General features: G+C 37.8%; 1 protein-coding gene across 3 annotated transcripts in view; it reads left to right on the forward strand.

Annotated features, from left to right (window-relative positions):
• Positions 1-14,631, forward strand: part of KIF3A (kinesin family member 3A) — a 56,244-nt gene extending 41,613 nt beyond the window's left edge. Inside the window, exons 11-19 of one of the 3 annotated variants that reach the window (XM_049872637.1) lie at positions 1,391-1,399; positions 4,188-4,344; positions 4,986-5,166; positions 5,511-5,621; positions 5,973-6,098; positions 7,999-8,052; positions 8,397-8,465; positions 9,528-9,652; positions 11,609-14,629. In XM_049872637.1, coding sequence (XP_049728594.1) covers positions 1,391-1,399; positions 4,188-4,344; positions 4,986-5,166; positions 5,511-5,621; positions 5,973-6,098; positions 7,999-8,052; positions 8,397-8,465; positions 9,528-9,652; positions 11,609-11,657 — 881 coding nt within the window. In that variant the 3' untranslated portion in view covers positions 11,658-14,629. Of the gene's footprint in view, positions 1-1,390; positions 1,400-4,187; positions 4,345-4,985; positions 5,167-5,510; positions 5,622-5,972; positions 6,099-7,998; positions 8,053-8,396; positions 8,466-9,527; positions 9,653-11,608 lie in introns of all 3 variants that reach the window. The other 2 variants (XM_049872629.1, XM_049872618.1) reach the window with 2 other exon arrangements.
• The last annotated feature ends 10,752 nt before the right edge of the window (positions 14,632-25,383 follow it).

Genomic DNA, 25,383 nt, shown 5'->3' on the forward strand with positions numbered 1-25,383 from the left:
AACCATACAGAGGTATTATTTTGTATTTTAAACTGCAAAACACAAGAAAAATGTCTGAGCAGGAGGCAATGTAATTTAATTTCCTGTTTTAAAACTTACTTTAATTCTTTAAGAGTAGTTATATTAAAGTAGGAGGAGCCCTGGTGGCACAGTGGTTAAAGTGCTCAGCTGCTAACTGGAAGGTCGGCAGTTTGAACCCACCAGCTGCTCCATGGGAGAAAGATGTGGCAGTCTGCTTCTGTAAAGACGACTGCCTTGGAAACCCTATGGGGCAATTCTACACTGTCCCATAGGGTCGCTATGAGTCGGAATTGACTTGATGGCAGTGGATTTGGTTTTAGGTTTATATTAAAGTATGTTATGAAATGAATTGTACTTTTTTAATTCAAGAAATTTTAATTACTATTTGCATATCTAGCACATACTGTTAAATTTTTTTGTTGTGATGTGGGTGTGTTGGTGAAGTGGAGAGATGGTTTCCCCAGCATGTGGTTGCTCTATGTAACTTGATTGTATTTTCCCTTTAAAAACTATGAATGGCCTTTTTTTTTTTAAATTTATTTCAGGTGTCCTTTGCTTGAGTCATCAATTGGTCATTTGCTTTTATAGAATCATTATTATAATTACTTTTAATCTCCTAGTAGATTGAATGTAAGTTTGTTATTATACAGGTGTGCTTCACTTTAGGTAATATTTTTCTGAAAAAAATTGCTTATAAATCAAGTTGGAAATCAAATGACATTGTGACTGCATTGGGAGAACTTACCATCTTTAAAAAAATTCTTCGTTAAGTCCTTTTGTTAATTAAAAAAAAAAGCAATACAGATTACTGTTATCTATCTGTTTAGTTGGTTGAGGTTTTTGAATCAGATTTTCTTAAAGGGGGGCAGACCTGTGATAGATCCTTGTACAGTACTGGAAGAAGCATTGAATTGGGAAATTTTGGAAATGAAGAATGTGAATTTTGTTACTTTTAACTTAATAATTTTTAAAATTGGCTTATTTTACTGTTTTGCCCTTTTAGACTACTTCCCAGGTCTTAGCAGGTTCCCAATTCCATGTCTACCGTTAGTATACCCACGGGGTGCCTAACAGTTATGTTTTGAGGAGTTTGGGATTCCTTGTGAGCTTGAGATTGCTACGAATTGTAATCTTAGATTAAATTAATCTTTGCTTAAATTACATCTCTCATTGTGTTGAATATGCATTTTTACATGGGCTCTATTTCAGTTTTGATAGTGGTTTGATTTATTTCTGTACTTATAGTATAAATGAATGCTATTATACATTTTTCTTTGTTTTACAAAAGAAATAATGTTTTCTTTTTTTCCTCTTCACCTCTGTGCACATGCTTCCTGTCTACGATTTGCTTACCACTTCTTATTGCAAGATCAAGCAGGTTGGTGTGATTGATTTGCACTCCACATGGTACAATTATTTATCCCATAAATAACTTTGTTATTTAACTACATTACACTTTTTAAAATGTAATAATTTTTTTACAAGGTAAGTATCTGTCTTTTACATTTAAAATATCCTTAATGGATAACTTAAGCTTTTTTTTTTTTATATTCCTTTTTTGTCTAAATTTTTAAAGACCCATTAAAACAAATTTTGGAAATACAAATGTAAATGATTTCACATTCAGACATTTATCTCCGTTTTTTTCCTCCTTAGCCAGGATTCAAATGCCTGGATACCTATGCCCACAGGGACTCATATAATGAAAATGAAATTAATTAAATTAATACTTGCCAGAAATGCTTCCCTTTAACTTTTCTCTTGCCAAAGCTCTCCATCCCAGTTTTGATTCCAGCATATGGCAATGGCAGAGGACAGTTTAAAATGTTACCACGTCCTGTTATGACGTTAACTTTTCTTAGACTCATTTACCTGAAATTTTATGCTGAGCTCTATCATGGAGCATTAGAGGAAGAAGGTTTTTTTGTTTGTTGGTTTAGTTAATTAGGTTTTGTTATATTTTAAAGAAATTTATATAAAAGTGACTTTTAATGATGTCCCATTTTAAAATGCCTGGTTAGGAGAGTAGGTGCATATTCACATGTAGCTTAAAATACTGTTTGGGAAGAAATACACTGATTTGTCAGAGTGATTCTTGCTATAGTAATTTATTACTAAATATTAGACTTTTGAATCTAAACCTGGCTATGCATGCATGGTCATCTTCATGAAAATATTACAAGGACACAGTAAGATTTTCACTGCTAAAGCATCTATTTGAAAAAAAAATTACCTGAATGGTTTTGAATTAGTAGTGCAATTCAGGCAGAGTAGCAATTCATTAATAGGTATGTGTATTTGTATTTCTGCGTATAAGATGTTTTATTGCCCCTTGATGAGTTTTGAAACTATAAGTTTTTGCTCTTAACAAAATAATTAGAACCGTAGAAGCCTAAAAATATCAGTGTTCATATGTTGATCAGATCATTTCCTCCATACTATTAGCATCCATGTCTTCACACAAACTTTTTTTTTTTTTGGTCTTGGCATATTTGCCTTTTTTTTTTTTTTTCCTTTAAATACTTGTAATTCTGAGGTGGGAAAGAACTTAAAAACGCATGTACTTTCTTTATACCTGGAACTTTTCCCTTCATATTTCTAAGAAATTGCATTACTGACAGGAAATCCTTTCTAGGAATTCATTAGAAATAGGGATTAATTTATTTTAAAAAGTTACTTTGTAACAGTGTAATTGAGAAGGTTCAATACAGGTGACTTGCCAAAAATGTACAGAATCAGTTCCACATCCTGACTTCTGGAATGCAATGAATCACACCACACCAGAGCATGAATTTGGATCAGTGCTTTTATTTAATCTTTTATTTAACTTATGTGTTTTGTGGCTTAGACTTGTTTTGGACCTATATTTCTGTAGAAATGAAGGGTAATGTATTTTAAACCCTTGAATTTTTGGTACAATTTTGTCTTAAAGAACTAAAGCCTATGGATGATTCTCCATCTCATGGTTCCTGAAAGAATATATACAGATCTCTTTCTCCATCGTAATTATTTTTCAGTTCTCTTTCCTTGCTAGCAGGAGGGGTTAACTGTTGAGTAGAGACATTAACAATCTATAAACTGTTCTGGTTTTCACTCTTCTTCTTCTGTGGTCCTTTGGGAAGGAAGTTAAGAATGGCAGAAAGCTTTCAGGACAGTCTCAGACCAATTCTTCGAAAAGTTTGATCAGTTTTCTGAAGGAAAGTATGTTTCCAAGAAATTGCATTACCAGAAATTATCTTTGATTCAGTTTTATAAGCTGATTTTTATATGGTCTTTTTTATTTTTCATAATAAATTCATTCAGTAAATTTTTATTGAGCACTTGTATGTATATAAAACAGTCTATCAGACATTATAATCAAAATAATCAGTTGGAAGGTGTATTTCTAGCTATATTATTTCACAGTATTTCTACTTACATTTGACACCTATATTTATTCCGACTTAGGGAGATTGTTGTAGTCCTGAATTTGACATGATAACAAGTTGTTTTAGTTGCTCGTCTTGGGTGTAATGATACATCATGGCAGCTCAGCAATTGTAAAATGGCTGTTAATTTCTATATAATTTTTATACAAACTGTGGAATTTCTTCCCTTAAAAGTACACTATGAAATAAAATACTTCCAAATAATTTTTAAAAAAATTTTAGAACTCTGAAAAAGAGTACTTATTGATATAAATGCTGCCTGTTATTTTTATCTGTGTACTGTGTACCTATATGTGACTTTTACTTATGCATTTATCTTACGCAATTTTGGGGAGATATTTTGAGGAACCACTTGGTTTTGTACCTGCTTATTAGAAAGAGTAACAAAAGAATTATATCATCTTTTTGACCTATAGATGTTATTTAGGGCATACAGATCTTTGCCTTTTTATTTTATTTTTCTGTTAATCTTTCTTTCTGCTCATCTGTTTTGTTGGTCTTTTCACTTAGTGTTTTGTTCTTAGCTATCGTTGCACAGTTGGACCACAATTTGAATTTAGCAATTAGGTAAAAAGTTCTTCCAGGAACATAGTAAGTAGAAATAAAGTATATTATTCATTTGATTTCCTTAACATGTTGATATTTTTGTTTTTTATTATTGAGGAATCTAGGTGGTTATACATTGAATAATTTACACAACTAATTTTAGTGATTGTTTCAATTAAATAACTCAAATAGGTAAAAAGAAAGTTTCTCCAGATAAGATGGTTGAAATGCAAGCAAAAATTGATGAGGAGAGGAAAGCACTTGAAACAAAGCTTGACATGGAGGAAGAAGAAAGAAACAAAGCTAGAGCTGAGTTAGAGAAACGAGAAAAAGATCTTCTTAAGGCTCAGTGAGTATGATTGAATTGAAATGAATTCATGATTTAAAGTTTTAATATTTTTCATTGGATATATAATCCAGAAAATTGAATAGTATTTAAATAGCTTGAGTTTTGTCTCCAGTATAGCTATTTTTAAGGAGCCCTGGTGGCCCAGTGGTTAATTGCTCGGCTGGTAACTGAAAGGTCGGTGATTTGAACCCACCAGCTACTCCGTGGAAGAAAAGACCTGGTGATCTGCTCCCATAAAGATTAAGAAAAAAAAAAAATTTTTTTTTTTTTTTTAGGAAATTCTGTGGGGCATTCCTACTGTGTCAGATAGGATCACTGAGTCAGAATTGACTCGAAGGCACACAACAACAGCAGCCTAGCTGTTCTGGATAGATTGGTTCTGTTGTATGTGGTGTATTTGTAAAATTTGTATCTGTTTTGATTATTTTATCTCTGTGTGGAAAGATCAGTGAATTTGAATTAATTGTAGAATAAATCATAAATTAATATTGCACAGTGTTCTTATTTGGTAGAGATGTTACATAATTGTATTCCTGTTTTGAAATTGTATGTCCAAATTCTTGTTAAGTTTTGGTAAGTGTCAGTAGTAGTAGACTAGTAGATCATACATGAATATAGAATATTCTCATTTTAATGAACAGACAAGAGCATCAGTCTTTGCTGGAAAAGTTATCTGCACTGGAGAAGAAGGTCATTGTTGGTGGTGTTGATTTGTTGGCAAAAGCTGAGGAACAAGAGAAACTTCTTGAAGAATCTAATATGGAATTGGAAGAAAGGTGGAAAAGAGCAGAGCAGCTTCGCAGAGAACTTGAGGAAAAAGAGGTAATGTTACTTTTTGTTTTGGGTTTAACTCCTTGTCTAGGATATTTAACTTTTCTAGTGAAAAGCTGGAACTCTGATAGTTCAGTGGTTTAGAGCTTGGCTGCTAACCAAAAGGTCGGCAGTTTGAATCGACCAGCCCCTCCTTGGAAACCCTGTGGGGCAGTTCTGCTCTGTCCTGTAGGGTCAATATGAGTAAAAAGCTAAATATCTGTAATCTTAATGAAATTTTAAAGATTGTAGATTGCTTTGAAAGATAATAGTTGCTAAACATTTGTATCACTTATAGAATAAATTTGTGATTTAATGAAGAACATTATTCTAAAGTTTTCCAATTTTTGTCATAGCAAGAACGCTTGGATATTGAAGAAAAATATACCAGCTTACAAGAGGAAGCTCAGGGAAAGACGAAGAAATTAAAGAAAGTTTGGACTATGTTGATGGCTGCAAAGTCAGAGGTTGGTGTCTTAAAAGTTACCTACTAATGTAGTGTTAAATTTTTTAAGAAGAAGTTTCTTTGATTACGTATAATTAAAGTGCCTAAAGGAATCATAGTGTGTTCTTACAGTCTTAAAGAAATAAACGATTTCCCTATTATAGACAATTTAAAATTTTAGCTATTAAGCTTAAAAAAAATTTTTTTTTAATACCTTAACTATAATAACCTGGATTAGTTTATAATAGGTAGTCTCACTCCCTCCATTGTTTTTGTTAAAGAACTGGGTGAGCTCTCACAAGATTTCTTAGACCAATGCGCTAAGTCAGATGGAGCTATTTTGTTTATAATATCTTCATAACTCTTCTGGTAGATGGCCGATCTCCAACAAGAACATCAGAGAGAAATTGAAGGCCTACTGGAGAACATTCGACAACTTAGCCGGGAGCTTCGACTTCAGATGCTTATTATTGATAACTTTATACCTCAGGATTATCAGGTAGGAGAGACATTTTCTGACCTACATGTTAGGTCACTTGGCTGGTTAAGTTAAGGAACGAGGAAATATAGTTTCTGTTTTAATTGATAGTAAGTATTTACATTTCATTTACCAGCTGTAACATTTTCTTGAACTAATGCTATCTCATTTCACTTCAGTGGTTAACTTTTCTTAGCACATAGTTTTCATTCTTTTTTTTATTGTGCTTTAGGTGGAAGTTTACAGAGCATACTAAGTTTCTCATTAAGTAGTTAATACACAAAGTGCACATAGTTTTCTACTGGAATATTTGAGCATCCAAATTTCTCAGCCCTTTGGAGGAACTCAGATTATGTAATTGCAACCAAAATCAAGGTTGTTCATTCATTCAGCATCCTTTATCATATACATAGAATAAACAGAAGCCCTGTACTAACTTTTTTTTTTCCTGCTTCATGGTTATTAATCGTTAATACTACTATAATTTAAAAATCTGAGCTGCTTTTTTTTTAACCCCAAATTTCCATCTTTACGGTATATTTTTGTAAACTTTAGCATATTAACTTTTTAAAAAATCTGTTTCGAATCTCAATACAGCTTTAGGAAATTTATCTAAAAATAAGCTTTGGTATTTTTTTCTTTGGACTGCAAAAGCACGGAATTGAATAAATAAATAAATCCTTGGTTCATGATGCATTCTCCTTATTGGTCTTTGGGTGTCCTGGATTTATTTATTTAGTTTTTTAAATTATTTATTTATTTTATAATGAACTCTTATTAGCTCACCACCTGAAATAAAAGCTAGGACTTTGACAGTGACATACTTCCAACCCTCCTTTATTCTGTCCCTTTGCCTCTTCCAACCCAGGGTGACCAGCCTGAATCCCATGTTCCTCATTCCCTTGCTTTTTCCTTTTATGTAGTTTAGCTGCATTACGTATATTCCTATATACAGTGCTTTAGATGAAGGCTTACAGAGCAAATTAGTTTCTCAAACAATTAATACACATATTGTTTTGTGACATTGGTTGCCAACCCGGCGATGTGTCAAAACTCTCCACTTCTTGACCTTTGGTTCTCAATTTCCATTCTTCTAGCTTTCTTGTCCCCCCCTGCCTTCTCGTCCTTGCCCCTGGGCTGGTGTGCCCATTCAGTCTCACATACATGGTTGAGCCACGTGTATTATTGTTTGGTTTATCGGCCTGTCTAATCTTTGGCTGAAGGGTGAACCTCAGGAGTGACTTTAGTACTAAGTTAAAAGGGTGTCCATGGATACTCTCAGGGTTTCTCCAGTCTATGTCAGACTAGTAAATCTGGTCTTTTTTTGTGAGTTAGAATTTGCTTCTACATTTTTTTCCAGCTCTCTCTGGAACCCTGTATTGTGATCCCCATCAGAGCAGTAGGTGGTGGTAGTTGGGCACCATCTAGTTGTACTGGATTCAGTCTGCTGGAGACTGTGGTAGTTGTGGTCCATTAGTCCTTTGGACTAATCTTTCCCTTGTGTCTTTGGTTCTTTACATTCTTCCTTGCTCCGGATAAGGTGGGACCAGTGGAGTATCTTAGATGGCTGCTCACAGAAGTATATATACTTAGGAGCCCTGGTTATGCAGTTGTTAAGAGTTTGGCTGCTAACCAAAAAGTAGGCGGTTCAAATCCACCAACACTCTTTGGGAACCCTATGGAGCAGTTCTACTCTCCTATAGGGTCGATATGAGTTGGAATCGACTTGACGGCAACGGGTTTGGGTTTTGTTTTTTTTTTTAAATATGTATTTACAGTTGTTCAATTTATAAAGAGTATCATGCAGTATATAACGTTTTGTTACCTTTTTCACTTAATATTAAGATTTTAGTCCCATGATTATTTTCCAATATTTTAAATGTTATTAAATATTAAAAGTAGACTTTAACTCTTTTAAAAGGAAATGATTGAAAACTATGTCCATTGGAATGAAGACATAGGAGAATGGCAGCTAGTGAGTATTTCCTTCATTTCATGAAATATTTACAGAGTATTTCCTATGGTCTAGGAATTGCAGTGGCTACATTGGGAGGAAGGTGGTCCAGAGGGGAATCAGATGAGGATACAGTAGGGAAGATAAGGTGTTTTTCTAATTAACTGTAAAACAAAGATTATGTAGTAGAAAAGGTATAGCTCAGGTGCAACACGGGACGGACTGGCTTCTGGATCCAACATGCGAATTGTGTTTTACAAGTGTAACTTCAGGACATCTCACAGTGATGCACTTTATTCACAGTTTAAAGACAGTTTGCTAATTGAAGCAATTCTCCTCTCTCCCTCTTTTTTTCCTTTTTTGAGAAATGTGTTGCCTACACAGGAAATAACATGAGGAAGCAGACCCCAGTACCTGATAAAAAGGAGAAAGATGTAAGAATGCTTTAAAAAAATTTTTTTTGTAACTAGTTTTTTCCATAGGAGTGTGGGCCATTAAATTGTGTTATGAACGCAAGATCTGTTAATCAGCTCTGCTGAAAAATGTGCTGATCTTTTGGGAATAGAGGCTCTAGAGTAGGGTGCTTATTAGGACCGGTCTGCTCACATTCAGTCGTCATGGCAGGCTGTCATTTCTACCACAAGAGTGGCATGGAGTTGATCTTTGGGAATTTTTCCTCTCTGGGTCATAGGGCTTTGGTTAGAGACTAAAATGTGTCCTTCCTTTTCAAGGCTCTCCTAGTACTAGATCAACAAAAGTGGTTGCAGCTTTAGGGAAAACAGGTTTTTCTTTACTTCTAAGGAAATTTAGAGTCAGGGCTTCTTTTACTCAACTGTTAGGGATTGAATTGTGTCCCCAGAAATGTGTGTCAATGTTGCAAGGCCAGGATTCCCAGTACTGTGTGATTGTCCACCATTTTATCATCTGATGTAATTTTCCTATGTTTTGTAAATCCTCTCTCTATGATGTTAATAAGGCAGGACTCAAACCTACAAGATGAGGTTCTATTTTGAGTCAATCTCTTTTGAGATCTAGAAGAGAGAAGCGAGCAGAGAGGAGAGGGACTTCCTACCACCAAGAAAAAGGGACCAGGAGCAGAGCATGTCCTTTGAATCCAGGGTCCCTGTGCTGAGAAGCCCCTAGACCAAGGAAGATTGTTGATGAGGACCTTCCCCAGAACCGAGAGAGAAAGAAAGCCTTCCCCTGGAGCTGGTGCCCTGAAATTTGGACTTCTAGCCTCCTAGACTATGAGAGAATAAATTTCTGTTTGTTAAAGCCATCCAATTGTGGTATTTCTGTTATGGCAGCACCACTACTACTTTAGATAATAGAATTAGGAGAAGATAACTTGTAGACATTTATTTGGTTTTGTTTTCAGTATTTTTTTCTAGGAGTTTATTTAGTATTTTAACTCTTCCCCCAAACTGATTTAACTTTCTCCTCTAAGAAAAAAAAAAAAAAACTAAGAGTGCCTGTTACCTCTTTCTTTTACTTAGCCCTTTGAAGTGGACCTTTCTCATGTGTATCTCGCCTACACAGAGGAAAGCCTGCGGCAGTCCTTGATGAAATTAGAAAGGCCACGGACTTCAAAGGGAAAAGGAAGGCCAAAGACAGGGAGAAGGTAAGGACTGTCCTTGAGTCACATGAAATGAAGGCATTAGGATATTCTAATTAGGTACTTTTTAAGAAAGTGAAAATTTATTTTGTTAATGTGATAAATATTTTGGCTGATATATTAAAATACTAGTCAAATTTAAAACTAGTTTATATAAGGAATACTGAGTTAATTTTAAAGTTCTTACTACGTAGTTATAATTTGAGTAGGTAAAATCCAGCTAAAGAATTAAGGTCTTCCAGCTTCTTCAGCCCTCCCAGGTAATAGGATTTGTTTTTATAGTTTACTTTGTTCTTTCCAAATATATAGTAGATCACCTGTTATCTCATTTAATTTCTTAATTCTTACACTTAATCCTTCTGTCCTATCATCTTTTATAAGTGTTTTACAAGCTAATACTTTTTTTTTGTCTTGTTAGACTCCCAAGGTTTTCAGCTGATTGATTTTTCTGTCCTAAACATTGCCCCCAAGAACCTTGATTTTCTCTGTTATGAGTTAAGGAAAACTTCTCTGGCTATTTTTCTCTCTCCTTTGGCTCCCAGTTTTGGCTGTTGGGTGATCTCCATGTGTCATCACATAAGCCTAGGAAAATCAGGATGTGGGCTGGAGCTTATTTCTTTTCTCCCTTCCCTTACATCAGGTGCTGTTTCAGCCTGTTTAAACTGATTGTAAGAGTTGGGGCTCCTGAAGTGGTAGGAAATAATAAGCTTGTTCTAGTCCTTATTTTGAATATAAGCACTTTGAGTTACATGTAGGGTGAAATTGTATGGTTTCCATATTTTTGAATTGTCTAATCTCACAGACATAAACCTACATTTATAAATGTGGGATAGTTGAACTTGGGGGATATTCAGTTGCATGTGACGTGTGCACATGTTTATGTTCTTTAGCATTTAGGCCAGGGGTCACAGACTGTCATGTGCCTGCAGAAGCCGTGCATATACTACTACTGAATGAAGTGAATCACTTATAGGAAACACGAATCTATCTGTTTCCACTTTTAATATACTTTCCTCTTAACTCTGCTGTAAGAAAGACAACAATGTAAGTGTGAAGATAAAACATGCCCTCAAGTTTTAGGAGAAAAATAGAAAGTGGAGACTGGGGCAGACTGGAGAGCTGTTTTACCTAAAAAGAGTGGCTGCTACTCTCTTCCTAGTTAGTTGTGGGAATAGAAGGTCCGTTGTTTTTGGAACTTCACATTTCTAAGGAGAAGTCAGAAATCCAGATTATTTATGTGAAATCGCTCAACTTTTCATCACTTTTTTTTTTTTTAAACTGGACCTAAAACACACAAATAATTTGATAAGATTTGGAGACAGTTTTTAGAATGCTCACTATAAAATGGGTACTTTTTTGTTTTAACCTAAAAAAAAAAAATGTGTGGGTCACCATCTGGTGAGCCAAACCTAGCATCTCTGTGTAACAGATTAGCTTGCTATGTTGTGAAAACCCTAAGAAAACGGTAGGGTGGTCATAAGCATAGGCAAATATATACAATAAGTTTTATTTGTATTACGTTATATTACATGATGTGTTCAGTGTGATGTCCCTCATTAGCAAATGTATATTTTAATGTGCTGAGCAAGATTGCAGTAAACATGGTATATTAATGTAGTATTTTCATTAATCCCTACTTATCTATGAAGAATTGCCTCAGATGGTTTGTGTCTCTGAATTTTACTGAATAAATCTGCACCTTTAGCATACCCCAAAAGAGGTAATCAAGGGTTTAATCCAGTGTTGGAAATTGTCATCCCCCTAGCCCCTCACCACTTTGCACGGTGGGGTATGGCCTCATCCCCTTATACCTACTCCAGGTCACTTTCCCCTAGCCTGCAGGGCGGGCGTGCATTGATCACTTAACATGGTCAAACACTGGCCTGTGTTTCCAGACTCTGTGGCTACCTTGTATTAGCTACAAGTAAAGATTCATGTTTTCTTTTTCCTTTCTCCAAACAGAAAGCGTTCTGCAAAGCCTGAAACTGTAATCGACTCTTTACTTCAGTAAATGTTAATGGACTTCAAATTATGATAAAAAATTACTGATATTCTAATGCCTGAACAAAATCTTTAATTAAAGCACTGAAGACTTCTGTGTAACTTTGAATAATGGAAGCTGTTAATTGTGGAGTACAACTGAAAATAATAATTTGCGTAATACCTTTCAGTCTATAGATAATAAGTTAATATAACATATTAACATTGTACAACTAGTGATTGTTGAGATTGTCATGTTACTCTTCAATTTGAGGTTGGGGAGCAGCTCACACTAGAGAGAGCTGCAGTTTAGATGTATACGTAAAATATGTTAGCCATTTACCCAACTACTTTATATTTAGATAGCCAGAACTTTAAAAATTTAAGTCCTGTTTTGCACAAGTAAACTAGAAGATCAAACTGTCCTGTGTTGCTCTGTTACATTTGTGTGGGCTGTGCATCTAAGAAATGACTCAGTCCTAATACTAACCTACCCCAGTCTGCTTCAGTGTTCCTAATTTTTATTCTAACATTCATTGCATTATAAGTATGAGATGACTGATCTTACAGGCCTTCGGTAGAAAATTTTATAATTTGACAGTCAGTCTTTGGAAGTGTACATGTTTCAAAGAAAGGTTGAAAATGTGTTTCATCTAAATCTCTTCTGACTTGTTTTGCCACTTTGAGTTCAAATCAAATATATTTCTTCTATTATGGTTTCATGTTCTCTTGAAACATTGAATTGTATCTAAATATAAAGGAGCCACAGTTGCAGAAAATTAAGAATCTAAGTATCAGTCACTTTATCTTTGCCTGTATATATTTTTTTTTAAGTCACTTGAAGTGTGACACTGGAATACTTTCCTGTGTCCTATTTTAATAGTGATGGAAATTGCTGTGTATTTCCCAGTTGAGAAGGGTCTCCATTTTCCAGAAAATGCAATTAAGCCAGAAAAACACTTTGTTCTGTTTTTCTCAGATTTTATAAAAAAGTATTCTTCCCCAAATTTCTTCTACTTTAAGACCAACTAAATCCATATTCCCATAAAAATAAAAATTATTTTCATTTTGTAATAAAGTAAGTTGTAATAGATAAGATTGTTCTTTTGTTGGCTGCTTACAAAGTTTTTGTTTTGTTTTTAAAGTTATGCTGCTCCTAAACCACTTAGTATATCTTTTGTGACTTTTTAAATAATATAATCAGTTCTGGGATGCATTGGTTGCAAATGTTTTGAGACTTCATAAGTTAGTATTTATTAAATTTACATTATTTTAATGAATTTGACTAAACATTGGCTTATAATTAGAAAGCTTATATAGAGTGGGGGTCAGTGGCTTACTGGTGCGGTGGTGGTAAAAAAATGTGTCCATAAATTTAAAGTACATTTCAGAGATTGAGTACTGAATGTCCTGTGTATGGTGAGTGTTTTCCAGGTAATACAGATTATGTTTGTTGGCATTTTCTTTGTAGATAATTCAAAGTTTATAACTTTATGGGGCATTGTTTAGGTACTGTGAAGAATTGAGGCGGATTTATGTCTTGTAGAAGCTTTGCGTGAGCAGAATATCTTGGCACTTGTAAAATGTTTTTTATGATGCACATTTACTTCTGTTAGTAATTGCTCTAGAGAAGAAATCTTAATATTACTAGTAAGGGGAAAAAAAAGATTAATGCTTCTTTTTAAAAGTCCATGTTTCTAGTGGTTACCAATCTAGTTAATAGGAAAGGAATAACTTTTGAGTTAAGCTGTGAAACATTATATAAAATTTAAGCCAGTATGTTGGATTTTTTTTCCCATTCCACCCCACTGCAGAAGTAAAAAGAAATCTATAAAAAGACAAAAATTGAAAAAATTCTTAAAGCATTGCTGTTTTTAGCAGTTTTTTTTTTTTTTTAAGTATTTACATTAGAATCGATTATACCAGATGGGCATTAAAGACTCACTTTATGAGATACCAAAATTGGATATTCAAGCCAGGCCTGGATACGTGTATGAAAAAACGGGGGCACTAACGTTAGAACTGTTCATTTAGCTCCAATCATAGCAGTCCTGGGGTGTCTTCACATTTATTTTGTCTTTAACCACACATGAAATATTTTGTGACTTCAGTGTTAAACTTACGAAAGGATATGGATGAATAAACCTGCTCATTATTTGAAACATGCAGATTTAAAAACAAGTGGCACATACTATAAATAGGTTATTAAATGTGTAGTCCTTCTCTTTTCTTTTTAATTTAAGAAGTAATATTTATTTATTAAATGGAGCCTTGGTAGAGTGTTCCTGGTTTACAGACTGTTCTTTAATAAACTCTAATTACATATATTAAATTTTAGGATATTAAAATATGATAGTATTGCCCATTTTTGTTTAGATTCTTTTGAAGTATAAGATTAATTAAGGGTGGTCTGCATCTACATGTTTATCCGACAAGTGGAATCCGTTTGACAAACTGTCTCTATTTTCTAGAAAAAGAGGAATTTTTTTCAGCAGGAAATTTAAGGCTACTTTTTGGGGTGGGGGGGGGCGGTGCTACTTCATCTGTAGCATGTTTTAAAATTACAATTATTATTTTTTTGTGTGGGTTGTTTTTGTTTTTCTTGTTTCTTTTTAGCCTGTTTTAAATATCTCTTTCCTCTTAACTGGGTTTCCCCTTAACTCTTATCTTAAGGAAAGTTCCTCTCTTTCCTACAGGGCTGTGAATTAAGGAATGGGTACAGTTTACATTTCAGCACACCAGTGTCTGCCCAATTTCTTAATGTATATATTTGTTTTCCATTTTAATTCTTTCTTGTTCTTAGACTGGTAGAAGAAAAACGTAGATCTCCTAGTGCCTTTGACATACACTGTAGTTTGATTAATTTAAATCATTGATAATTTCAGTACCATTGCTATAATACTGTATACTGGCCAAAATTACGAATCGTACAGTAAGTTTGTTGCATTAATTTCAAAAGCCACACTCCCATTGTATTTTATGTATAAATCCTATTTGTTTTTAAGTTGTGTGTGTCAGTATTGTATACATGCAGCATGGTTAGATAAGAAATAAAAATCTTTACCTAATACCAGTAGTGGTTTGCTGCTTTTCTTAAGTATTTTTGTGTTTACTCCCATCCTGAAATCAATGGGCAGGTTCTTCTCCATCTTGTATGGTTAAGAAAGGCCTGTGTAATCTCATACTCGGAACTCTCAGTGTTGTGGGTCTTGAAAACAGAAATCATCATGAAACAGAAACTTGGCAGAGATGTTTTTAAGTATGCTTCTTTTCACTGATAAAGTTTATATTTCACCAAAAACTTTTTATCTAAGTTTTGTTATCCTTTTCATTGAGTATTTGAGAACAGAAACCAGTTCTCAAGCCATAACATAGGGAAGTGTGTATGCAGAATGTACCTCACTGAAAGGTAATAAGAGACATTGCTTAGTGGTATCAATGTTGTGAGCTCTTTTAAAAACTTTTAATGAGCTTAAAATATCTTCAGAACAGTAACATTGCCTGGACTATTGTTAATCATGTGTTCTTTTGACAAACATTTATTGATTACCAGGCACTGTGCTAGGCAGCCTTTAGAAAGTCACAGTGGACGTTGAGAAGTTTTGATGTGTCAAGTTTCAAAGGACTTGAACGCGCTCTGGCCATTGCAGGGCTTACTCCCTTTGTTTTCCCAGCTGCCAGCTTATGTAAAAATCCCACAAGTGCATAGAACAGGAAAGTAAAGTTAAAGCCCTGCTGTGGCTTTTTTTTTTTTTTTTATGGTATAATCAAGGGGATAGATAGTGCCACCTTCCCACCTGCTACCTTTCCTGCCTACTGAGTTTTGGATCTATGATACCTGTTTTCATGAAGCAGTGCCACTAAAGTGCACCCTTAGGAAACCTGATATTGCCTGTGTTGTCGAGATGCTGCTGAAGGGACTGTTTTTTCCCCTGGTGGCATAGTGGTTAATTGCTACTGCTGCTAACCAAAAGGTTGGCAGTTTGAATCCACCAGGCACCCCTTTGGAAACTCTATGGGGCGGTTCTGTTCTGTCGTGTAGGGTTGCTATGAGTTGGAATTGACTCAATGGCAATGGATTTTTTTTTTTTTTTTTTGAGGGGGGAGGGTGTAAAAGAATGGTTTTTATTTTGCTTTGGCTGACAGGACTAGATAAAATCTGATGGCCTACTCATCTGTAGTCAGTTTTTTTTTTGTTGTAGTTGTTTTTTTTCTTCCATATTACCATTTCCTACTCCCTTTTTTGTTTGGTGCTAATAATATTGTTGTTATTTTCTGTTTTAGTCTTTTTCCACAAATCACTTTGAATCCATTTTTAAAATAGGGTAACGTACAGTTAATAATAAAGACCACAGCTTGCCTGTCTCTTGCAGAAACAGCACAGCTCTGAAGCCACAGCTTAAACTTGAAGCTAGCCAGAGGAACCTTTCACGCACATTTATTGTAACATCATCTCAATCTCTCATTCTTAAGCTGTTTCATTTGCAAAACAAATCAGGTATTCAGTCCTCATTCGGAAGTTGAACAACTGTGTGGGAAAAGATTATGAAGAGGCTACTTCAAAAAGAACCTGTTTTCTCTCAGCTTTTATCTTGGGCTTCCTGTGACCCAATCTTCAAGTTACTTTTATCAACCTTATCAGAACATCAGATTGTCTTACCCAAACATGTTCATGGCTCTGACTAAAGAATATGACAGATCAGACATTCTTCCACACCTGCTCCCCTCCCCCACCCCATTTTAGAGGGCGGGGGAAATTTTAGGTTTTAATCAAAGGCTTTATTTCTCCAATTGTACAAAGGCGTTTAATTGGAACTTTACAACTGAATGAAATATTTCTCAGAGTTGATACTAATCTTAGCAAGAGGATATTGCCTAACTCATCCTAAAAGTACCAGAGTCATTACAGAAAGATTTTGTTTGCCTTGATTTCTACTCTACCATGAGCTATGCCACTCAGTCACCAGGTGCCCTATTTAATTTAGTTTCATCTGCTGTAGCCCGTTTTACATGTGTATCTCTCCTGTATTTACTGCGTTTCTGCACTGTGCTGAGTAGAAGATTCTTGGCAACACAGAAATGCCCACAACTTGAAGAACTCACAGACCTCACTCAAGAGGAAGAGGTAGACACATAAATGGAGAATGGCTGTGCGGCATATTAAGGGCTGCGGGTAGGGAGAGTGAATGGTGAACTACCAGTTGCATTCTTCCCAGGTAGCATGGTGCCTAGCACACATCTACTTAATCAACATGTCAGAAAAGTCTTCTCAAAGGAGGTGCTGTTTGAGCTAAGTCTTAAAGCAGTTCAACAAGTGGGGAAAAGCATTCAAAGCAGAAGGAGCAACATGAGTCCAGATGTCTTGTGCATTGGTGGCATGCTTTGAGATAGGGGAATAGGGCTGGGGTGTTAGAGGATGAGCCTGAAAAGGAAAGAAATAGGCCAGGATCCCATTGTGAAAGTTTTCTGTAAGCAGTGAGAAGACACAGATTTAAGAGGGTCACTCACATTGTCTGTGCTTCAGAAAAGCAACTTGGAAATACTGTGATGGATTTTGATTGGAAGGAGCAAGACACTGTGCCTGGGAGACCAGATGATGTACACACCTGGTCACTGGGAGGCTGAGATGGTCCTGAGCCAAGGAGCTGATCTGCCTGTCTTCTGAGTTGTTGTACTCATGACTGGTACTTAGACTGAAGCTTCTTCACGTCTCTTGACTCATGTTGCCTAACAGGTACGCAGGTGTGCAGACAGCACACAAAACAGCAGATCATTCTTTTGATTGGTTGGAACACTGGCTGATAGGAAACTGGAAAGGAACAGACAGGTCACAGACTGAAAGTTGCATAGGAAGAAGTTGACAGGCAATAGACAGGCACTTTAGAGAGCCGAGGTGAGAATGTTTGGATACTTAGGGCACAAGATCAGTTCAGGAGATTATAGGCATGACAGCTAACTAGGTTTTAGTACTCCACCTGGTTTTGGCAAGTGACTTTCTTTTGGGATCTACCTTGTGTGGAGTTCAGTGAGCATCTTGGATAGATATCTTCTCATCTTTGATGATATCAGGGAAGTTTTCTGCCAAAAGATCTTCAACAGTTCTCTTTGTATTTTCTGTTATTCCCCTCTGTTCTGGTACTCCGATCACTCAAAGGTTATTTCTTTTGGTAGAGTCCCACATAATTCTTAGGGTTTCTTCATTTTTAATTCTTTTGTCTGATTTTTCCTCAAATATGTTGGTGTCAAGTGCCTTATCTTCAATCTCACTGATTCTGACTTCCATTGCTAAATTCTGTCACTATGCACTGATGTAATAAGATGGATTAGTGGCAGTTATACCAATGAGATCTATAAGATTAGATAGTGTCTTAAGTCAGTCTCTTTTGAGATGTAAAACAGAAGCAAGCAGAGAGACATGGGGACCTCATACCACCAAGAAAGCAGTGCCGGGAGCAGAGCGTGTCTTTTGGACCTGAGGTTCCTGTGCTGAGATGCTCCTAGACCAAGGGAAGACTGATGACAAGGACTCTTCCTCCAGAGCCAACAGAGGGAGAAAGCTATCCCCTGGAGCTGACACCCTGAATTTGGACTTGTAACCTACTAGACTGTGAGAGAATAAATTTCTCTCTGTTAAAGCTGTCCACTTGTAGTATTTCTGTTATAGCAGCACTAGATGACTAAGACACTTACTGTGTCCTAGCTTCTTGTTTTGTTTGTTTCGATATGCCCAAATGGACTGCTCAAGTGAGCTAGTTTGATTATTGGCTCCTTTGAAGCTCTCATGTCCTATCAGCAGGTGGTTAGAGCTGTTACTAGGCATATGAGTCCAGGAGTCTGTTTACTTTTCTTGTGTGGATTCAGTATCCACATAGTTGGTCACCAAGTGTGTAGAGCAGACACTCACCTACAGTCTTAGACGAGCAGGGGTGATTGGTGTAGGCACAGGTATCTGGCTGCAATAGGGGGTCACATGCTGAGCAAGGCAGGGGACTGACAACTGCCCCTGAGTGTGAGGAAAGCGTGTCCCTGTTCCCTAGAGCGCCTAGGTGGGTGGGTTTTGCAGCCAGACTGTGGGCGCCTAATGCTGTTGGCTGTAAGACTGGGGAGGTACCACTTACCCTTGGATCCCTGTTGAGGGTGACTGGGTGGCGTGGGTGAAGCAACCAGTCCTCAGGCTCCTGATGTGGATAGGTGAGGACCCTGCTTAATAAGCAGAATGGTGTAAAACATCACGAACCTGCCTGTGCACCATATAGCTGAAACAGTTGAAGTTAGACTTCAGGTATATATCCTGTTGTACTCTGCTAATGAGGGCCTGTGCTGTCGAAATGGGCCCACACAGGTCTCTGCAGGAGTGAAAGGCATTCAAAGTCTGTGGACTGCTTATGCCTGTGTCTAGGCAAAGGAGCTGTTTCTGCCTTGAGTTCCCAGCTTAGGGGAGCCGGCAGATTATTTTTTTCCCCCTGTTAATTTGTTCCTTCTCCAAGGCTGGGAGGATGGCTCAGGGCACATGACAGGCCCTACATCCAGCCCAGGGAAAGTGGCTATCACTGAAGCCGACTCAGGACTCGGTGCAGATCAGAGAGAGGTCAGTTAAATGGGAGAGAGTTTTTTCCAAAGAGGTATTTTTTGGTCTGCCCAGTAGATTAGACGCAAGTACTTATCTTTTGCCGAGAGCGCCACTTTTTGCTGATTCTGAGAAACTCTGGTGGCGTAGTGGTTAAGTGCTATGGCTGCTAACCAAAAGGTCAGCAGTTCGACTCTACCAGGCACTCCTTGGGAACTCTATGGGGCAGTTATACTCTGTCCTATAGGGTCACTATGAGTTGGAATTGACTTGACAGCAACGGGTTTTTTGGGGGGGCGTGAGTGAACTCTCCACTGCTTGGCCTCTCCCGATGTAGAAAACATGTCCCAAATGCCACTGCTTGTCTTACCACACTTGTGCCAGCAGGTCCCACCTACAGGGTGCTGGTTCCTACCGGGTCAGGTTTGGCAGCTCCTCCCTGCTTCTGAACCATCCTTTACTCTCCCTGCCACTCAACCCGATTCCTCAACTTTGCCTTTGATGTTTAGGGCTCCTAGATTGTCATATACAATCGATTCACTTGTTTTTTGGGGTCTTTATTATAAGAGGGACCACCGGAAGTGTCTGACTACTCTGTCATCTTGGCCCTGCCTCTCTAGTACTCCACCTGGGCCTGGAACTTGAACGAACAAATCAGCCCCAAGTCTAGAGAAAGTGCCTCTCTTGCCCTTGGTGGACGCTGGTAGAGCTGAGCAGCTTATCTTGCTCCATAAAAAGCAGTGTGTTGTCCCAAATTCTCATAAAAAGACCAGACTTAATGGTCTGACTGAGACTAGAAGGACCCCAGTGGTCATGGCCCCCAGACCTTCTGTTGGCCCAGGACAGGAACCATTCCTGAAGCCAACTCTTCAGACATGGATTGGACTGGACAATGGGTTGGAGAGGGATGCTGGTAAGGAGTGAGCCTCGTGGAACAGGTGGACACTTGAGACTATGTTGGCATCTCCTGCCTGGAGGGGAGATGAGAGGGTGGAGGGGGTTAGAAGCTGGCAAAATGGACATGAAAAGATAGAGTGGAGGGAGAGAGCGGGCTGTCTTATTAGGGGGAGAGTAATTGGGAGTGTGTAGCAAGGTGTATATAAGTTTTTGTGTGAGAGACTGGTGATTTGTAAACTTTCACTTAAAGCACAATAAAAATTACTAAAAAAAAACTGCGTCATACACTGCCTCTGAGATTTCCCATCCTCAGGTGATTTGGCACCCTGAGAGCCCCACTGAGGTGATGTGGAGGAGTGTAAGGGCAGGCCTAGTGGCATGCACAGGTCACTAGCTATGAGAGAGCCCCTGTTGCATTTTCATCAGAGGCTAGCATTTCTAACTATGTCCAGAGAATGTTTCAGTAAAACACAGGCATACATAGATTTGAGCCAGACATTTTCTTTTCTCTCGTTCATTTATTAAATATTTATTACCTTCTAGATGCCAGTGGGAGCCCTGGTGGTTAAGAGATGGGCTGCTAGCCAAAAGGTCAGCAGTTAGAATCCACCAGCTGCTCCTTGGAAACCCTATGGGGCAGTTCTACTCTGTCCTATAGGGTTGTTATAAGTCAGAATCAACTCAGTGCCCAATGGCAACAGGTTTGTTGTTGTTTTATTTTATTTAGATGCCAGTTGGAGATATAATCTATCATTGGCCAAAGGTGGAGGTAGCTGATAGCAGGGAGGAGGGGTTCAGCTTCAGTGGCTTTGCTGTCAGTGTCACACGTTCCATGCACAGACACACGGCATTTCCCAGGAAGCAAGCCCAGGCTTTGGCTAAGTGTCCTAGATGAACATACTCAGGACTACCTTTTTAGTTGCCCTTCCTTCAGTGGCAAGCATCTCAATTCTTGCTTGTCCTAAATTTTCTTCTTTCACTCTTTATGTATGGCCTCCTCAATTCATGTTCTCACCGCTGTGATAAATTCAAAGGCTTTTTTGTCTTCATCCAGAGCCCAGACCACCTGTCTGTGAGTACAGAGGAATTGCATCTTGACCCTCCAAACTTATCTTGTGACAGACCTGCCTGAGGCCTGTATACCTCCTTTCCACGGCTGTTCTAAATCTCACCTTGTGACAGCCTTGCCTTTACCGTCCTGGACTCATGCACACGCTGTAGCCCACAGTTCATATCCTGTGGCAGATGACAGTTCACAATAGCTATTGAGTACAGATGAGTCTCAAAGAAGAAAGGGAATTAAAATTTCAATGTCAGTCTCAGATTGGCCTCAGAAGGCTCCATGACTCTTAGTTATTTGCCCTTGGCACACTGGTATTTTATGTGGGCAGGGTGAAACTGGCTGTGGTTGGGGTGAGACTTTGAGCTTTTGATTTGTTCCCTTATTTTGGAAGGATTAAAAAACTGTTATATATTCTGGGGTAATTTTAGTATTAGTATTAATTTTTGTCACATATGTATAAGGCAGGGTGAAAAGAGAATGCTCAATCACTATTACTAGGTTCATCTTTTTTCAGAGAACATGTCTTCAAAAGGCAGATTTTGATGACTTGACACTTGGTGTACAAATAACTCGAAATATAAGAATCAGCAGAAAGCCAATTCCTATGAGGCAGATGTCAAATATACCCCAGATCTCCACATTCACCAAGCTGCCATACCACTCCATCTCTGACACTGGCCCCTTTCCCTCCCTTCAGCATTCTTCCTTCCCCCGTTTGGGTTCTGCAGTTGGCTGCAACGTCTCACAGAACTCATGAACTGTACTTACAGTTAAGTGGTTTATTAAGGAACAGGGTGCAACTTGGGATCAGGATTGATGGGCTACAGCTCAGGATCAGGAAGCATGTAGGCAAAGTCTCTTCCAGTGCAGGACATCTGTCTCAGCTCCTCTTGGCCTCTCAGGCCACCTCTTGGCCCCTGAGGACAGGCTTCTCTTGGCTCTGCCACCAGCTCTGCTGCTGGGCTGCATCCGGGCCTCTCACTGTCTTCAATGTTACAGCCTTTGACCTGTGTTTCAGCTCTTCACCAGGAGTAGATTCTGTCTCAAGAAAAACCATTTTCTCTGCTCATCCATAAGAAGCAACTTGTCATTTGTTAAACTTTTATCATGAGATTTCAGCAATTCAGTCACATCTTCAGGCTGCACTTCTAATTCTAGTTCTCTAGCTATTTCCACCACATCTGCAGTTGCTTTCTCTACTGAAGCCTTGAACCCCCCAAAATCATCCATGAGATTGAAATCAACTTCTTCCAAACTCCTGTTAATGTCGATATTTTGAACTCCTCCCATGAATCATGAATGTTCTCAACGGCATCTAGAATGATGAATCCTTTCCAGAAGGTTTTCAATTTACATTGCCCAGATCCATCAGAGGAATCACTACCTATGGCACCTATGGCCTTATGAAATGTATTGCTTAAATGACAAGACTTGAAAGTTGAAATTGCTCCTTGACCCATGGGCTGCAGAATGGGCTTTGCGTCAGCAGGCATGAAAACAGTAATCTCCTGGTACATCTCCGTTAGAGCTCTCGGGTGACCAGGTACATTATCGATGAGCAGTAATATTTTGAATCTTTTTTTCTGAACAGCAGTTATTAGCAGTTGGCTTAAAATATTCAGTAAACCATGTTGTAAACAGATGTGCTGTCATCCAGACTTTGTTGTTCCATTTATAGAGCAAAGACAGTAGATAGAGCCTAATTGTTAGAGGCCCTAGGATTTTCAGAATGGTAAATGAGCTCTGGCTTCAGCTTAAAGTCACCACCTGCATTAGCCCCTAACCAGAGAGGCAGCCTGTCCTTTGAAGCCAGGTGTTGACTTCTTCTCTCTAGCTATGAAAGTCCTAGATGACATCCTCCCCCAACATAAAGCTGTTTTGTCTACATTGAAGATCTGTTATTTAGTGTATCCACCTTCATTAATCAGCTGAATCTTCTGGATAATTTGCTGCAGCTTAAAAAAAAAAAAATTTTTTTTTTTTTTTTTCCCTACATCAGTACTTGCAGCTTCACGTTGCACTTTTATGTTATGGAGACGGCTTCTTTCCTTAACCGTCATGAAACGACCTCTGCTAGCTTCAAACTTTTCGTCTGCAACTTCCTCCTCTCTCTCAGTCTTCATAGACATGAAGAGAGTTAGGGCCTTGCTCTGGATTAGGCTTTGGCCTAAGGGAATGTTGTGGCTGACTTAATCTTCTATCCAGACCACTAAAACTTTCTCCGTATCAGCAATCAGGCTGTTTCACTTTATTATTCGTGTGTTCGCTGAAGAAACACTTAATTTCCTTCAAGAACTTTTCCTTTGCATTCACAACTTGGCTGTTTGGTGCAAGACGCCTTGCTTTTGCCCTATCTCAGTTTTCAACATACCTTCCTTACCAAGCTTAATCATTTCTAACTTTTGATTTAAAGTGATAGATGTAGGACTCTTCCTTTCGCTTGAACACTTAGAGGCCATTGTAAGGTTATTAATTGGCCTAAGTTCAGTATTGTCGTGTCTCAGGGAATAGGGAAGCCTGAGGAGAGGGAGAGAGATGGGGGAATGGCTGATTAGTGGAGCAGTCAGAACACACACCATCTTATGTGGGCACGATTCGTGGTGCCCCAGAACGATTACAATAGTAATATCAAAGATTGCTGATCACAGATCAACATAACGCATACAATAATAATGAGAAAGTTTGAAATATTGCGGGAATTACCAAAATGTGATGCAGAGACATGAAGTGAGCACATGCTGTTTGTAGACTTACTCCACAAAGGGTTGCTACAAACCTTCAATATCTGTGAAGCACAATAAAGCCAAGTGCAATAAAACGAGGGATCCCTTACATACTATGACATTCATTCTTTTAAAGTATATAATTCAGTAGTTTTTAGTATATTCACACAGTTGCAGAACCATCAATCACCACTATTTAATTTCAGAACATTCTCATCACCCCAAAAGAAACTGTCATGGATGGAATTATGTCCCCCCAAAAATGTGTATCAATTTGGCTGAGACATGATTCCCAGTATTGTGTGACTGTCCTCCATTTTGTGATTGTAATTTTATGTTAAAGAGGATTAGGGTGGAATTGTAACATCCTTACTTAAAAAAAAAAACCTTTTTTTTTTTTACTTTGATCCAGTGTAAAGGGAGTTTCCCTAAGTTGTGGCCCACATCACCTTTTATCTTGAAAGAGATAAAAGGGAAGCAAGCAGAGAGTTGGGAACCTCATACCACCAAGAAAGCAGGGGTAGGAGCAGAGTGCGTTCTTCGGACCTGAGGTTCGTGTGCTGAGATGCTCCCAGACCAAGGGGAGACTGTTGACAAGGACCTTTCTCCAGACCTGACAGAGAAAGCCTTCCTCTGGAGCTGACACCCTGAATTTGGCTTGTAGCCTACTAGACAGTGAGAGAATAAATTTCTCTTTGTTAAAGCCATCCACTTGTGGCATTTCTGTTATGGCAGCACTGGATGATTGAGACAGAATCCCCCAACCTATCAGCAGTCACTCCCCATTCCTTCTTGCTCCTGGCCCCTGAAAACCACTGGTTTACTTTGTGTCTAAAAATTTGCCTATTCTGGATGTTTTATATAAATGGAATCATGTAATATATGGCACTTAGTGTCTGATTTCTTTAACTTAGCACAGTATTTTCAAGGTTCATCCATGTCATGGCATGTATCAGTACTTCGTTTGTTTTTACTTGCTGAACAATGGTCCACTGTATGTATAACACCACGTTTTGTTTATCCATTTATCTGTTGTGGACATTTGGGTTGCTTCTGCTTTTTGACTATTATGAATAATGCTGCCTTGAACATTCACGTAGAGATTTTTATGTGGGCATATATTTTCAGTTCTTTTGAGTATACATCTAGAGTAGAATTGCTGGGTCATATGGTAACTAAGTTTAACCTTTTGAGGAGCTGCCAAACTATCTTCCAAGATGTCTGCACTGTTTTACAATTCCACCAGCAATATATGGGGATTCCAATTTTTCCACATCCTTGCCACAATTGTTATTTTCTCTTTTTTATTTTAGTTCTTCAGTTTTTTTTCATTTTTTTAACTTTATTTATTTTGCTGTTGTTGAGAATATACATAGCACAGCATAAATCAATCAATTCAACAGTTTCCACATGTACGTTCAGTGACATTGATTATATTCTTCAAGCTGTGAAACCATTCTCACCCTCTTCTGAATTGTTCCTCCCCCGTTAACATAAACTCACTGCC

The sequence above is a fragment of the Elephas maximus genome, chromosome 2 (assembly GCF_024166365.1).
Source record: "Elephas maximus indicus isolate mEleMax1 chromosome 2, mEleMax1 primary haplotype, whole genome shotgun sequence".
In the NCBI taxonomy this organism is placed as follows: domain Eukaryota; kingdom Metazoa; phylum Chordata; class Mammalia; order Proboscidea; family Elephantidae; genus Elephas; species Elephas maximus.